This window comes from Bufo bufo, chromosome 4 (genome assembly GCF_905171765.1).
Source record: "Bufo bufo chromosome 4, aBufBuf1.1, whole genome shotgun sequence".
Lineage (NCBI taxonomy): Eukaryota > Metazoa > Chordata > Amphibia > Anura > Bufonidae > Bufo > Bufo bufo.
In genome coordinates this window covers 368,786,741-368,803,328 of record NC_053392.1, presented here as the reverse complement: position 1 = coordinate 368,803,328, position 16,588 = coordinate 368,786,741, and the positions used below count along the sequence as shown (strand labels likewise).

At 41.2% G+C, this 16,588-nt stretch overlaps 1 protein-coding gene across 2 annotated transcripts in view; it reads right to left on the bottom strand.

The window, feature by feature from the left end:
• Window positions 1–16,588, bottom strand: part of LAMA2 (laminin subunit alpha 2) — a 1,085,231-nt gene that overhangs the window by 536,093 nt on the left and 532,550 nt on the right. For both annotated transcript variants that reach the window (XM_040429125.1, XM_040429126.1), the window contains exons 15-16: window positions 2,060–2,171; window positions 738–851 (exon numbers count right to left, since the gene is read on the bottom strand). In XM_040429125.1, the coding sequence (XP_040285059.1) occupies window positions 738–851; window positions 2,060–2,171 (226 nt within the window). The remainder of the gene's footprint in view (window positions 1–737; window positions 852–2,059; window positions 2,172–16,588) is intronic.

Genomic DNA, 16,588 nt, shown 5'->3' with positions numbered 1-16,588 from the left:
AATATGCTTTGGATAATTTTTGGATAAGACATTGACAAATAATAGATATGACAATTTACTTTTGATACAGTGTAGAGACAGAAGTACTGTAGACAGCGACCAGTATGGACCTGACTAATTCATACAATAATGAGATCAGTAAGGATTCCTCAGGATCTGTCTTATCTGTTATAGATCCTATAAAATGCTACCTACTAATCTGAACTTTCTATTTGCAGTTAGTGAGGAATTACTGCAATACAAAATACAAGTATACAACACACAGATCTTCATTTGTGCTAGATCAACATTTAACAACCTGCTTATATCAACAGCCAACATGTGATTGTATAAGAGCTTTATATACCACTGCCCAAAATTGTCATTCATTAATACAGAAGTGAACAGGTCACTGTCTTCTAAAAAATCAACACACTCAGCTTCTGTTGTTGTCATCAGAATTGGTGATCTCGCCAACTAGAATACAAAGTGCATACAAATGTCTAGTAGATGAAGATCATGTGCAGTAAACAGTGTTTAGGCTGTACAGGCACCCTAGAGATGGTTATTTCATTTGGACCAAAGACTTTTGTTTATGTGACCGGATTAAAATATAAATTTACAATAAATCCAGACAAATGACCAATAGTTAATAAGAAAAACAGATATATAAGAAAACATTTGCTTAAAGTTAAATCTTCCACAGAAATTAGAAATTTTTCAGCTTATATTTATTTTGTGTAATGAACAGCACTTACTTTACAGAATCCCGTAATATCATCACATGAGTCCGAGTGACCAAAACATCGACAAGGCTCACACTTCCCTCCAAACAGGGTGCCATTAACTCGCCTGTGCGCTGCCAAACAGACCTGGAAAGGAGAAAGAGTTAGCTACAGAGACATGCTATGCGCTATTTTTGACTTGGAAGAAAATTAGAAGGCAAAAACAAAAATTATAGTCACACTTATTCTTCCCAGTAATGAACGTGCATGCTTTGCGTTCCGACTGACCTTACCATCACCTTTAAGTGGAAGGCTAAATGGAGCATAAGCTTCAAGTTTCTTCTGAGGTAGTGCAGAACGATACGAAAAGAAGGAGGAAGTAGAAAGAGAATAAGTAGGAAATAAATCACACTGAAAAGACTATAAAGGGATAGAAAAGTCACATTTGGAGAGAGAATCACAATGCCAATACAAATAATTGTCCTGCTATATGTTAACTCTACTCAGCAGTAATAATTCTTGATGTAGTTGGTTATATTACTAAATTTATATTCTAGGAGTATGAGTAGTAATAAAGTAAAATCATTTTAAATGTTAATAAAAGAATGTTGAGGAAATGAATGTTGTTGAGAGTGAGACCTCTGTGACAGCATGGGTCATCACTTCAACAACAGTAGGTCAAGGCAATGTTTTTGGACATAAGTACATAAGTGTGATATCCATGATTCCTATTGGAGGACGGCATTGATTCTACAGTATATTCTACATCAGACTTTTATTTCTGAAACCACATTTACATTTTCTATTCTATCTGACAGTTAATAGTTGCGCAATAGATAGTCTGGTAAGTATAAGGATATTTGACATCAGTTTGCTTGAGTCTATGTTGAGTACTGAGTGCCAAATGTATCCAGTGTTGCACCTTGTTTGTTACATTTGGTGCATCTTTAACCCTAACACTTACTAACACTGATATGCTAGTTTTTTATGCCACTCCCTTACTAGAGTGAGGTTGCAACTTTTTTGTGACTTTTCAAAAATGTCACAGTGATAAATCAAGATTTGAAATTAATTAACACTTGACCAAATTGGAGTGAGAAGTGTAAAAATGAAAACATTTACCAAATGTTTGCATGTGACCCCAAACAGTTTCAAAGCCCTATTTTTGCAACTTTTTAATGCTAGGGTTCTGGGGTGCAGGGCCCGATAAATTTTTCCTGTTGTCTGTATATATTGAACATTTTCTGGGCACACATAGGAAAGTGTGCAAATTTATTTGTAAGGGCAAGGCTTGCTACTAAAACCACTGAACACATAATAGGCAGCTTATATGTTAATGATTAAATACAACTTACTTCACAAGAAGTTCCACTGTATCCAGGAGGGCACTGACATATCTCTACATCATAAGCTGTGCGTCCACTAGATGAGGATTCCTCAGCTACTTCAAGGTTAACAGAGCTCAATCTAAAATACAGCACAAAAAAGTCAGTAACATGTCTCTCAAAAGCTATGTTTATATATAACAGGTTTCAATAAAGCTGTCTCCAATGGGGCTCACAATCTAAGTTCCCTATCAGTATGTCTTTGGAGTGTGGGAGGAAACTGGAGGAAACCCACTCAAACACGGGGAGAACGTACAAACTCCATGCAGATGTTGTCCTTGGTCGGATTCGAACCTAGGACCCAAGGCACCAGTGCTAACCACTGAGCCACCGTGCTGCCTATAATCAGTTCAGGTGTCAGGTTGACAGCAAAAACAGTGCTTGATGCATAATAAATCCACCATGATGGAAACCCAATTGATCCTATTATAAATCAATGGGTCAGTTGCGTGCCATTGGTAGTGTTGAGCGAAGCAAAGCATCTGAAGTGAAATTTAATCTGAAGTTTAGGAAAAATTTGATTTGCAAAAAATCATAATTTCCTCAAGCTTCATGGAAACTATTTTTTTCCCCCCTAAAATGGCAGCTACACATATTAGAAAGTGAAAGTAAGAAGCCCGGGAATGCGAGATCACCCATAATGCAGTGCAGACAGCAAATCTGCACCTAGCCAGCCCCTGTGATGTCACAGCCCTTTAAAAGTCTAATCCCACACGGTCTCCACCATTTAGTTGTGAGCTGAGCATAGGGAGAGACATGACAAGTGCTAGGGACAGTGTTCAAGAAAGCCTTTAATTGTAGAATATTGGATAGGGAGAGTGCAGGGACAGTGTAGGGAGATCGTAGGGAGAGTTTTCAGACACTATAGGGAGAGCATAAGGAGACTGGAGGAATAGTGCAGGGAATGTAGTGCATAGGAGACAGCACAGTTTGCATTTATCCCTGTGTAGGGCACAGAGATACAGTATCTAACTGACCTTATTTATCTCACCTTATTTATTAGATAAGCAATTCAATTAAGCCTTGATTCTCAAATTTGGGTGAATAACCTGTATAATTCTACTTTTATTGGGTCTCCACTACTTTATTGGCACTGCCTCCATGTCCTTCTTTTGTTCCACTAAAGAGTCATTGGGACACAGCTACTACAGGGGCACACAGTGTTTCTTTTTCTTTTAATATAATCTGCTATTTGCTTTAATTTTGGTTTAGCTAAGGATTAGCTAGAACTGTTGGTGGCCTGCATGATGATTTGCGCGTCCATATACTGTATGAGACATGCCTGTCATACTGATGCACAATAACTGTTTCACTACCAGAAATGTATGCATGTTGCTGCAATGCACAGTGATGTACACCGAGATACACTCTCTCTGCAGGACAGATATAGCTGATTTAATGCGTTCTGTGACGAATGAATTTGTAACGAAGAAAATTTCTTGGAGAAATTCGGTGAAGGGTCCTAATCAAATTTTTGAAACATTCACTCGTCTCTAGCCATTGGTATTCAACTTGTATGATACAGATCTAAACAGAACCTAACTGTACTGGTTCTAATTCCTAATGGAATTGATGCATTAGTTTTACAACATTTTATGATGATGCATAGTAACACAGTTTATAAAGCAGAAAAAAGACATCTATCTATCCAGTTCAGCCTGATATCCTGCAAGTTGATCCAGAGGAAGGCAAAAAACACACCTTGTGAGGTAGAAACCAATTTTCTCCACTTAAGGAGAAAAAATTCCTTCCCAACTCCAATCAGGCAGTCAGAATAACTCCCTGGATCAACAACCCCTCTCTAATAGTTATAACCATCTGTAACCACCCAGAGATGGTCTTAAAATGGTTAATGTTTATTGACAAATTAAGAGATACATTAAAATAAACGTTAAAATAAATATCAGCACATAAAAAACAGCACATAAAAAATGCTAAAATGATAATAGCACTTTCACAAACCAATCACGTACTATGATGTGTGTGATGCATGGACAGGAGACGCCGGCCAACGAGACCAGGTGGATGACTACCGTCCATCCAACTCACACCATCCCATGCAAGTATCCAATATAAATAGCTGCAAAATTGAGTTTGGACCGCACTTCCTCAACGTCAAACAACTTTTCAATATACCCTCTTATGTGAGAGGTTGCTAATATTCAAAAGATAGGGCCATCTTTCTCCACATTGTGACAAAAAATTGAAAAAGAGAAGAAAAACACCAATAATACCGTTTGATCCTCCTTAATCCACCAGGACTGTAACAGACAATTGGAATGTACCAGTATATCTCCTGGAATTAATGTATTCCCCAAGACATCCGCTAAAGTTAGTTATACTTGATATCCACTTATTAGTTAAGGGTTAATCAAGGGTTAGCCAGACTTTTAGATACAAATGAAAAGTTCAACTGAGTACAGTGTATGATTCTGTGTGATGCATACTGCAACGTACATTCATATAATGAGTAGCCGTTTTCATTGGAACAATGTAGCAATGTAGGTATTAATTTGTTAGCAAAGTTAGCATCTGCCGCTACACCGTGGCGTCCCACATGGCGGTTAATAATAGAGTAAGTTTTTACCTCTTTCTTGCACAAAGCGTGAGGCGCACTACCTTATCTCTCAGCTGTGTCGCTCCTGGAGGTCCGTGTTCGGCTTACCACGTGGCTCGTAGGTTCATAGTCTAGCGTCTCAAGTGAGCCGGCACTCTGCTCCTGCCCCCACAGCTGATGAATGGAGAGATGGGAGAAGGGCTGCAAATTCCACACAGCGCTTATCTCTTAGCTTGACAGATCATGGCTACAAATCTTTATCCATGGATATTCCAAGTGGGTCTTCAGATGTGCAGGTATGAAATGAACCAATGAGCCAAGTGGTATGCCGAACACGGACCTCCAGGAGCGACACAGCTGGGAGATAAGGTAGAGTGCCTCATGCTTTGTGCAAGAAAAAGGTAAAAACTTACTCTATTATTAACCGCCACGTGGGACGCCTATAGACAGGTGAGACTCTATATTGTTATTTTATTTACCCTGTAATATTATTACATTCCAGAAATACATCCAGGCCCCTCTTGAACTCATTTAGTGAATTCACCATTACCACCTCCTCAGGCAGAGAGTTCCATAGTCTCACTGTTCTTACCGTAAAGAATCCTTTTCTATGTTTGTGTGCAAACCTTCTTTCCTCCAGACACAGAGGATGTCCCCTCGTCACTGTCATGCCCGATTTCAGTTACTTAACCTTTCGAACATCTTTGCATAAATGAATAGTACAAGTGACTATAAGAAACATGACCCTTATGCCCCTTTTTTGTTCATAAATTTCTCACAATCACCCATAAACACATTATAATTTATCTTAGAAGAGAAAATAGTATTGTTCTCTTATTATCAGTTGTTCCCACCCCTGCACCCTAAACTTACGTCTCTGATCATTTTGATGAATCTGTCTTACTCAGGAGCTGAATGAGACAGGAGAGACACCCAAAGACAATGAGACTGCACCATCTAAATAGGCAGTTTCTATATTAGCCCAAGTGCTTTACACATCCATACAGGTCAGTACTTCTCTATAATGTCCTTCATGATCCTAGGACTGCTTATGGGCGATTGTGAGAAATTTATGAAGTAGATTATCCTCCACTTTCTGTGTACAGTGAATAGGAGATAGTCTCCACTCACCAGCTCAGGGAGAATAGAAGACTAAAGATATTCTGTAGCAGACAGATGAGAAAACTACTAAATATGCACATACAAGTCATATAATGGCCAGATAACTGGTGGGTTGAGTTTCCTTCATTGAATAACCAGACAAATTGTCGGGCAAGATCAATTTACTATTACTATATTTTTTCGGTTGCTTATTGAGGTGAGATATTTTATTAATTTAACTTATGAATTTGAGAAATTACTAAATGCCAAAATATGCTTGTATATTTTTGGAGTATGGATTTTTTATCTAGTTAAATATGTTCAGGGACCCTGACTTCCTACTTAAAGTTCCATACAGCATCTTTGCAGAAATAATGTGCCCCTAACTCTTTGCAAAACTCTGTGTTAGCGTTACCTATTAGGGTCACATCACATTCTTATGATATTCATGTTGAAACTCTTATAGGAACACATAGAGAGACTTGACCTTGATTCTTCCGCAAAGACACTGGGCCAGATTTAATAATGCATCTGCTCCAAAATCTGCCTTTAAAAAGTGGCACAAAATGGTGAAAATTGATGCATTTAGGCTTTCTCCACTTTTTTTCTGACATGACTGAGAAGGTGACAGGACTTAGGGGAAACATGGTGGAAAAGTAGACAGGACTTAAAGTGGTTGTCTCGCTTCAGCAACTTCGCATTTATTAACACAGGGAACTTACTAATGGATTGTTATTATTCATATTGCTTCCTTTTCTGATTTGATTCATTTTTCCATTGCATTATACACTGCTCATTTCCATGGTTATGACCACCCTGCAATCCAGCAGTGGTTGCTGTGCTTGCACACTATAGGAAAAAGCACTAGACTATGTGTACTCCCATTGTCCGCGACCATAGAGGCCGGCAATTTTTCCTTTAGTGTCAAGCATGACCACCACTATGGATTGCAGAGTGGTCGTAACCATGGAAATGAGCAGCGTATAATGTGATGGAAAAATGAATGCAGCCAACAAAGGAGGCAATATGGACAATCATACATTAGTATGTGTCTTGTATTAACTTCCTCTACATAGTAAATGCTTTTGCTGAAGTGAGACAACCCCTTTAAGATGTTGCATTTCTGGCATAAAAATCTGTCTCAAAGTAATCCAACCAATGGTTTTTTTTAGAGTCAGAGAAAAGTGTATATCCTTGCACAAAATTTATGATCCAGCCTGAACCACTGTAATAAATCTGGTGCAGGTGTACACAACCTAAGTGTATGCCACCTTTAGGATTAGTAAATCTGGCCACTGTCAGAGTGCAGACAGTCAGAGTGCAGGTCATATAGTACCATGGAGGAATGTGGAGGCAGATTATAAATTACGAACAAGGCTCTCAGTAAAAAAATAAAATAATATGGCACTACCACTTTAACAGCGGTGTCCTTTTAACATAGATTTTGCCATTATGCATTATTATAGTCATTTGACAATTTTACTTATTTTGCTTTAGTGATATTCTGAAAATAAAATATCTGAAAAAACATTACAATGACATCTAGAAGACCAGATATCTCTTTAACAGATCATTTGCACCCAGTCAAAATAACAAAAAAGCAACCCATAAAGTCAAATAACAGATCTCAGTTGGTTTACTTTGATGCATAGCTGGACACAGGCAGGCTATATTGTTGGTTGGGAATGAACAGTCATGCCACGTTAAATGTCCCATCTATGCTTCATATTAGAAAGCAATAAAAGAACAGGTTCCTCAGAATGCTGTCAGCTGCACAGATTAGAAACCTGATTTATTTTATTTTATTTTTCATTCCATTTCATCAATTCTCTTCCTAAACATTAGATCTAGTGCTTTTACTTCCTATTTCAGTATCTTCTTTTTTTATAGAACATCGTATGATGGCATGACATGTTCTCTCCCGCATACCTAAGGAGGGGTTTAAAATGTTAACACATTGTACAGTAATTAGAATGAGACTCTCCTTCAAAACTAAATTTGTACCTATGAGCTTTTTAGTTGGTTGCTATAATTCATGCCCAATTTATCAAACATTGTAGGATGTTTGACCTATTTGCTGCATCTTTAGAAAAAGCACTTTTGTCTAGAGATGTTACTGTAGTTCTTGTATGCCACCCCCGTACTGGAGTAAAATTGTGCCTTTTTAAAAATGACAGCTGATAAATATGGTGGGCACCTAATTAACAATTTATTATGCCCACTTTGTAATCCACTTTTAAAAAGTGGCGAGAGTGGCTTAGAATCACTTAAAGTTACACATTTCTGTGCATAAATGGCATACGCTAAAAGTTGGGACTTTTTCCCACCAGAATTCTGGTCCAAAAGTATATCCCCCTAATACTTTTCATACATCGTACACTTCTGTAATTTTAGTTGTGGAATCTGCACCAAAATTTACTGTTACATTTAAAAAACGGTTTACCTTCAACATAATTTTTTTTTGGGGATTCTAGACATTTTTTTTTCACTCAAAGGACCATTATTATGAACACACTATCCACAGTGGCGTGACTAGGGTGTTTGGCACCCGGGGTGGGTCCTTCCTCTGCCCCCCCCCCCAATACTTAAAAAAAAAATTTGCACCTCCTCACAGTAGTATTGTCCTCATTGTGCCCCCTTAAAGTACTTATCCCTTTATTGTGCCCCCCTCACAGTAGTTATGTTCTCATTGTGCCCCCCTCACAGTAGTAATGCTTTATCTGTGCCCCCTTCATAGTTGTAATGCCCTCTCTGTTCCCCTTCAGAGTAGCTATGCCCTCACTGTGCCCCCTTCACAGTAATAATGCCCTCTGAGCCCCTTCACAGTAATAATGCCCACTCAGTGCCTCATAACAGTTATGCACACCCACTTCACAGTAGTAATGCTCTCTGTGCCCCCTTCACAGTAGCAATGCCATCTGTGCCCCCTTCATAGTAGTAATGACCATTCTGCCCCCTTTATAGTATGAATACCCATTGTGCCCCCTTCATATTAGTAATGCCCTCTGTGCCTCCTTCATAATAATAATGCCCATTGCGCCCCCTTCATAATAGTAATACCCATTGTGCTCCCTTCATAGTAGTATTGTCCATTGTGCCCCTTTCAAAGTAGTAATGCCCATTGTGCCCCCTTCATAGGTATAATGCCCATTGTATCACATTTATAGTAGTAATGCCTATTGTGCCCCCTCCATAGTAGTAGTGCTCATTGTGCCCCCTCCATAGTAGTAGTGCTCATTGTGCCCCCTCCACAGTAGCAATGCCCATTGTGACACCTTCATAGTAGTAATACCCATTGTACCCCCCTAATAGTAGTAATGCCCTCTGTGCCCACAGACAAAGATTGCTCTGTAGCAACATTTGGGTGGAGCATATGCAGATTCCGGGCTGCAGGCTCCTCCCACACAGGCCGGCAGCATGATCCGTGCCTGCAGACTGAATGGTGGAGCAGGGAGAAGTCTCCCTACATCATCATTCAGTGTGGAAGAGAGGGAGTGCGGGGAGCTGAGTGGTCAGTGAGTGACAGGACCACAGCTCCCTGCGCTCCAGCAATGAGTGCTTCCATCTGTATTGATGGAAGCGCACATTGCTTGCTTCTAGGCTCTGGCACCCCAGAGCGGGCACCCGGGGCGGACCGCCCCCCACGCCTTTCCCTTAGCACGCAACTGACTATCCATGATTAAAGATGAGAATCCTTTCATTCTCTAAAGGAACCTGTCACCATAAAAATGCAGTAAAATCTGCAGGATGTATGTTATAGAGCAGAAGAAGATGATTAGATTAATATATAGTTTATGGGTAAAGATTCAATAAAATGTATAATTTATTTATTTGAACCTTGGCTTTTTATGCTGGGACCAACCACATGACTTCTAAGTACTGAAAGGCCAATGTTTAAATAAATAAATTACACATATTACTGAATCTTTTCCCATAAAACTATATATCAATCTGCTCAGCTCCTTCTACTCAATATCATGCTGCCTGCAGATTGCACTGCATTTTCATTGTGATATGTGCCCTTTAACTAAACCTTGTTTCCTCATCTTTCATGCTTAGTACACTTGGATGTGATACATGAAACCTTTTTTACACTGAAGTACCATAAATTTGAATTCCACGATTTATTTCATGTATGTCAGATTGTGCTATTTGGAAAATTGAGTTTTAAAGTGATTAACAGTTACACAGGTTAGTCTGATGCTGAGAATGTGTTTCTTTATGTGTCTTTATTCCTAGTAAATTGCAATTTAACACAAAATACTTGCACTTAGGGGAATGGAGTCCCTGAGCAGAGAAACTGATTGACTCTTGAAGATCCTAAAACAAAATGCACTTAAAGTATTGGTAGCTTTATATCAGATATGTTCATATTGTGAAGATATGAATTTATATTGGGATCTTTAGGAATGAAACATTTTAACACGTTTTATTTGTTTTTCTTGCCTTTCCTTTTAAGTTTAAAAATGCTGCTGAAGATATTATGTACATTAATCCCTTAAGAGCCCAACTCTTTTATGTCTTAGGGACAAATCAATTATTATTTTTTATCCATGCAAGAGCTACATTCTTACATTTCTGTCGCTGTATTTGGGCTTGCTAGTTATGAGATGAATTGCATTTTTTAAAGGGAACCTGTCACCTGGATTTTGGGTATAGAGCTGAGGACATGGGTTGCTAGATGGCCGCTAGCACATTCACAATACCTAGTCCCCATAGCTCTGTGTGCTTTTATTGTGTAAAAAAACGATTTGATACATATGCAAAATAACCTGAGATGAGTCAGAGCTTGAAAATATGACTCTTCTCTGGTCACACAAGTAAGATATGACTCTTTTATGTTAATTTGCATATGTATCAAATAGTTTTTTTATACAATAAAAGCACACAGAGCTATGGGGACTGGATATTGCGGATGTGCTAGCGGCCATCTACAACCCATGTCCTCGGCTCTATACCCAAAATCCCGGTGACAGGTTCCCTTTAATGTCACCATTTTGGGGTACATAAGGTATAATGTCTTAAAAAAAAATAAAAAATTGGGGGGGGGGGGGGGGGGATGCAACAATACAAAATGTATCTAGCTTTGTAATGTTTTTCTACCTATGTACAGTAAAACATTTTTTTTTTAAAGAGAAAATATTTTTGTGATGCTCCATTCCAAGACCCACAACATTTTAATATTTCCACTGTGATGGATCTTTAAAGGGCTTGTGTAACGGGGCGCCAAAGGCGCACTCGGTCTCCTATCAGCCGCAGACCTGCTGCTTAGCTTTCTGAGCAAGGATCTGTGGGGAGGCTCCTTGCTCCTAGGTCTGCCTTGAGCGCCGAGCTGATCACTCGGTGCTCGACTTGTCTGTCTGTCTGGCTGGCCACGTCACATGACCCTCACTCCCCACTATAAATACAGACGGCCTGCTGGCTACAGGTTGCCTGTGATTTTCCTCCTATAGGCTGTGTACTTCGATCCACCTCTTGACACCTCTTCTGCCTGCTCCCTGTACCTTGACGCTACCTCTCGGATTTTGACCTCGGCTTGTTTACGGATTTGCCTTTGCCTCTTCCCTTGTTCTGACGTGACCTCCTGGACTGACCTCGGCTAGTTGACCCGCCTCGCCTTCCGTTTTTGTTCTACCTCTTGTCCGCTTATTGTAACTTCTCAGTGGCTGTCCTCTTCCCTGCTGTCTCTTTATCTCTGCTTGCACTTAGTAGGTTAGGGACTGTCGCCCAGTTGCGCTCCGTCACCTAGTGCAAGTAGGCAGGGACAGGGGACCGGGTGGCAGCTCAGGGGGTGCACCTCCGCTCTATCTTGATACCCGTTACTCTACCCGTGACAGAATCACAGGCCAATAAGTTCTCTAAAAATACCATTCATGAAATTCTGAAACACAGCTGGGGCATTGCAAAGACCAAATGGCATAACCAGATACTTAAAGTGTCCCTCTGAAGTATTAAAAGCAGTTTTCCACTCATCTCCCTCCTTAATACGAACTAGGTTATAAGCTCCTCTCAAATCAAATTTAGAAAACCAAGAAGCACCCAAAATCTGGTTAAACAAATCAGGAATCAACGGGATTGAATACTGATTCCTAATAGTAATTTTATTCAAATTTCTGTAGTCAATGCAAGGCCAGAGACCACAGTTTTCCTTTTTAACGAAAAAGAATCCTGCTCCCAGGGGAGAGGTGGAGGGCCTAATATGTCCCTTCTTGAGACTCTCGTGGATGTAGTCTTTCATGGACTTGCGCTCAGGACCGGACAGATTATAAATCCGTCCTTTAGGAAATTTGGACTCAGGTATCAAGTCAATAACACAGTCATAAGACCAATGGGGAGGGAAAGTATCTGTCTTAGAGGTGTAAAAAACATCTGAATAATCAGCAATAAAATGAGGAATATCTGATGAGACCCCAGCTTGAACTACGGTAAAGCAAGTATTACAGTTAGGCCCCCATCTCTCTAACTCGCCCGAACTCCAGTTAATGACCGGATTGTGTTGCTGAAGCCAGGGCATACCAAGAACTACCTGAACTGGAAGATTCTCTAAAACAAAGAAGGAACATTTCTCAGAGTGGCAGATCCCTACAGATAGGGTAACCTCCGGAGTACGGAGTTTTACTGTGCCCCCTAGCAGGGGGGTAGAATCGATGGCGACAACCTGGATCAGGGTGGGTAATTCTAGTATAGGAATTTCCATCAGATCAACGAATTTGTAATCAATAAAACTAAAATCTGACCCTGAATCCACAAAGGCATTGCCTAACCCCTTTAAGACCCCAAGAACACATCCCACTGGTGAACTACAACCACTACCCATTCCTTGTAAGCCATGGTCTCACATCTCCATGGATTTTATTTCTGATCTGCCCCTCTCTGAGGGGAAGTCAGTGGTGTGTTGAACACGTGGTACGTCTGCATGGTGTCCCTGAGAATATCGTCTCTGATAGAGGCGTTCAGTTTGTTTCTAGCTTTTGGAGGGCTTTTTGTAGAAGATGTGACATCTCTTTGTCCTTTTCGTCTGTTTTCCATCCACAGACCACAGACGGAACGGTTAAATCAGGCAGTGGAGCTTTTTCTAAGGTGCTATGTATCGCATAATCAACTCCTATGGGTGAGATACCTCCCGTTGGCAGAATTCGCCATCAACAATTGGGTTAATTCTTCCACGGGGGTGTCTCCTTTTTTTTGTAACATTGGTTTACATCCTCGCTTTAGTTCTAATCCCTCTGTATCATCACTCAACCCGCAGGCAGATTCTTTTACCTCTAGACTGTGCCCAGTCTGGGCACAGGTTCAATCGAACCTGGAAAAGGCCCAGGAAACCCAGTGTAAACATGCCAATAAGAGACGTTCCAAGGGGGTAAATTTTGTACTCGGCGATAAGGTGTGGTTGTCGACTAAAAATCTTGCTTTGAAACAATGTTCTAAGAAATTCTTGCCGCGTTTTTTTGGACCATACAATATTATTGAGCTTAATAACCCAGTATCTTTTAGACTTAAGCTACCCGACTCCCTCCGTATACATGATGTGTTCCATAAGTCGTTACTTAAGAAATATGTGTCACCAGTGGTTCCGGTTAAAAAACCTCCTCCACCTGTGGAAGTTGAGGGTCAGGAGGAATTCATTATTTCTAAAATAATAGATGTCAGAAAGATTAGAAATTCCTTTCAATACCTGGTCCACTGGAAAGGTTTTGGACCTGAGGAGAGGTCCTGGATACCTATGTCTAGGATGCATGCTTCCAGGTTAATTACTAAATTTCACCGGGAACACCCTGAGAAACCTCGTCCACAATGCTTGGGTCCGGTGGCCCCTCGTAAAAGGGGGAGTACTGTAACGGGGCGCCAAAGGCGCACTCGGTCTCCTATCAGCCCCAGACCTGCTGCTTAGCTTCGGGAGCAAGAATCTGTGTCTGGCCTCGTTCCCAGGGCGGCTTTGTTAGCTGGCAGGCTTCCTGCTCCTAGGTCTGCCTTGAGCAACGAGCTGATCACTCGGTGCTCGACTTGTCTGTCTGTCGTCATGTGACGCTGGCCACGTCACATGACCCTCACTCCCCACTATAAATACAGGCGGCCTGCTGGCTACAGGTTGCCTGTGATTTTCATCCTATAGGCTGTGTAATTTATTATTATTAAGCTACCTCTGGAATTGAACCTCGATCCACCTCTTGACACCTCTTCTGCCTGCTCCCTGTACCTTGACACTACCTCTCGGATTTTGACCTCGGCTTCCGTTTTTGTTCTATCTCTTGTTTGCTTATTGTAACTTCTCAGTGGCTGTCCTCTTCCCTGCTGTCTCTTTCTCTCTGCTTGCACTTAGTAGGTTAGGGACTGGCACCCAGTTGCGCTCTGTCACCTAGGGCAGGTGGTGCAAGTAGGCAGGGACAGGAGACCGGGTGGCAGCTCAGGGGGTGCACCTCCGCTCTATCTTGATACCTGTGACTCTACCCGTGACAGCTTGTTTTTTTATGTAAGGAGTTGTAATTTTTATGGGTACCATATTGGGTTACATATGATTTTAATCATGTTTTAATCAGATTTGTTGGCACAAATGAAAACTTGCAAGGTAACTCCAGCACATCTTGGGGGGAGATTAGTTTTTTTGTGGAATGCAGACTAATAATGATACATTTGTAGTTGGGGTTATTATAGATATAACAACACCAATTTTGTTCTGCTTTTTTATTGTTTATATATTTTATATAAATATAAAATTGGTTATCCAACCCCTTACAAGTGATGTCCTATCTTCAAGATAGATTATCACTGTTTGATCAATGGGGGGTCATCAAGCCAAGACACCAATGCTAAGCACTGAAGGATCATGCAATACATGAAGTCATGAAACAGGTAGAGGTAAGGGCAGGTGGAGTAACTTGTAAATCCATGAAAGAGTACAGAGGTCAGGGCAAGCGGCTCATGGTCAGTACAGTGAACAAGCACAGGTAAGGTCAGGTGGCAGAGAGTTGGTATCCAGAAAACTGGCAGAAGTCAGTACACAGACACACAAATGGATTATAGCTCTGTTTTAATGGCCTTGCAAGCAAGTGAAACCAAAAGGAATCTATTGCTCAAGCCAGGGGTGGAACAAAAAGCCCAGCATATATTGAAGGGCCAATGAGATCATTAGTCAAACAGCTCAACGCAAAGCAAAAATGGGAATTAACCCTTGAAATATCCTTGTCTGAAAAAATCCTGACTTTTCTACCTATTTATTCAATAAATATTTATTTATTTTACATTTAATTTAGGGCTGATATATTCCTCAGTGCTTTACAGACATTATCATAACTTACTTTCCCCAACTGAGCTCACAATCTAAGTTTGCTATCAATATTTCTTTTGAGTGTGGGAGGAAATCGGAGTACCCAGAAGAAATCTAAGCAAACACAGGGAGAGCATACAAACTCTATGAAGGTGTTATCCTTGGTCAGATTTGAATCTAGGACCCTTGCGCTGTAAAGTACCAGTGCTAACCATTGAGCCACTGTCCCTAAACAGTCTCCTAGAATTTCTAGCATGTGTCTTTTATTGATTTCTGACATATTCAACACATCTTCTCATATCGTGAGTAGAGTTGAGCGGACACCTAGTTCACATGTTCGGGTTTGGCAGGTTCGGCCGAACTTGAAAAAAAAGTTCGGGTTCGGGACCCGAACTTGACCCGAACTTGAACCTGAACCCCATTGAAGTCAATGGGGACCCGAACTTTTGGACACTAAAATGGCTCTAAAATAGCCCCGGAAAGAGCTAGAGGGCTGCAAAAGGCAGCAAAATGTGCTTAAGAGCATGGCAAATGCTCTGCAAACAAATGTGGATAGGGAAATGAATAAAAAAAAACATAAAAGACCTTAAAAAAATTAAAATTAGGAATGATGTAAGAGGAAGAGGTTGAGGAGGCGGTGAATGGGTGGATGTGGCCGTGTAGGCTCACGTGGCGGTCTAGGTGGAAGCGGCGGCGAAGGAGGAATAGGTAGCCAACACAGATGTGTGTTATTTTGCATTTTTTCATAGGGGTATCCCCCAAAATATTGGGACATATAAAAAAATAAAAATAAAAAGGAATAAGTGCACTTGAATACAAGGATGGAAGGTTGATGCTGTTAGAACTGTCTATTCTGCACAAGGTACAGACAAGTCTTTTTGGATCCAGGCCTGGTGCATTTTAATGAACGTGAGCTTGTCCACGTTGGCTGTGGACAGGCGGCTGCGTCTGTCTGTAATGACGCCTCCTGCCGTGCTAAATACACGTTCGGAGAGTACACTAGTTGCAGGGCAGGCCAGCACCTCCAAAGCATACAGGGCAAGCTCTGGCCATGTGGACAATTTGGAGACCCAGAAGTTGAATGGGGCAGAACCATCAGTCAGTATGTGTAGGTGTGTGCACAGGTACTGTTCCACCATGTTGTTCAAATGCTGCCTCCTGCTAACACGCTCCATATCAGCAGTTGGGGTCGGTTGTTGCGACGAGGTGACAAAGCTTTTCCACATGTCGGCCATGCTAACCCTGCCTTCTGAGGTGCTGGCGCTGACACAGCTGCGTTGGCGACCTCTTCCTCCTCCCCTGCCTTCGCCTTGTGCTTCCACTTGTCCCCCGGCGTCAGTCGGGAATACTCTCAGGAGCGTGTCTACCAGTAGCCGCACATCTTCCGATCACGCTCCAGTGAGGAAATTAAGGACGGCACATTGTCTTTGTAACGGGGATCCAGCAGGGTGTGCACCCAGTAGTCCGCACACGTTAAAATGTGGGCAACTCTGCTGTCGTTGCGCAGGCACTGCAGCATGTAGTCGCTCATGTGTGCCAGGCTGCCCAGAGGTAAGGACAAGCTGTCCTCTATGGG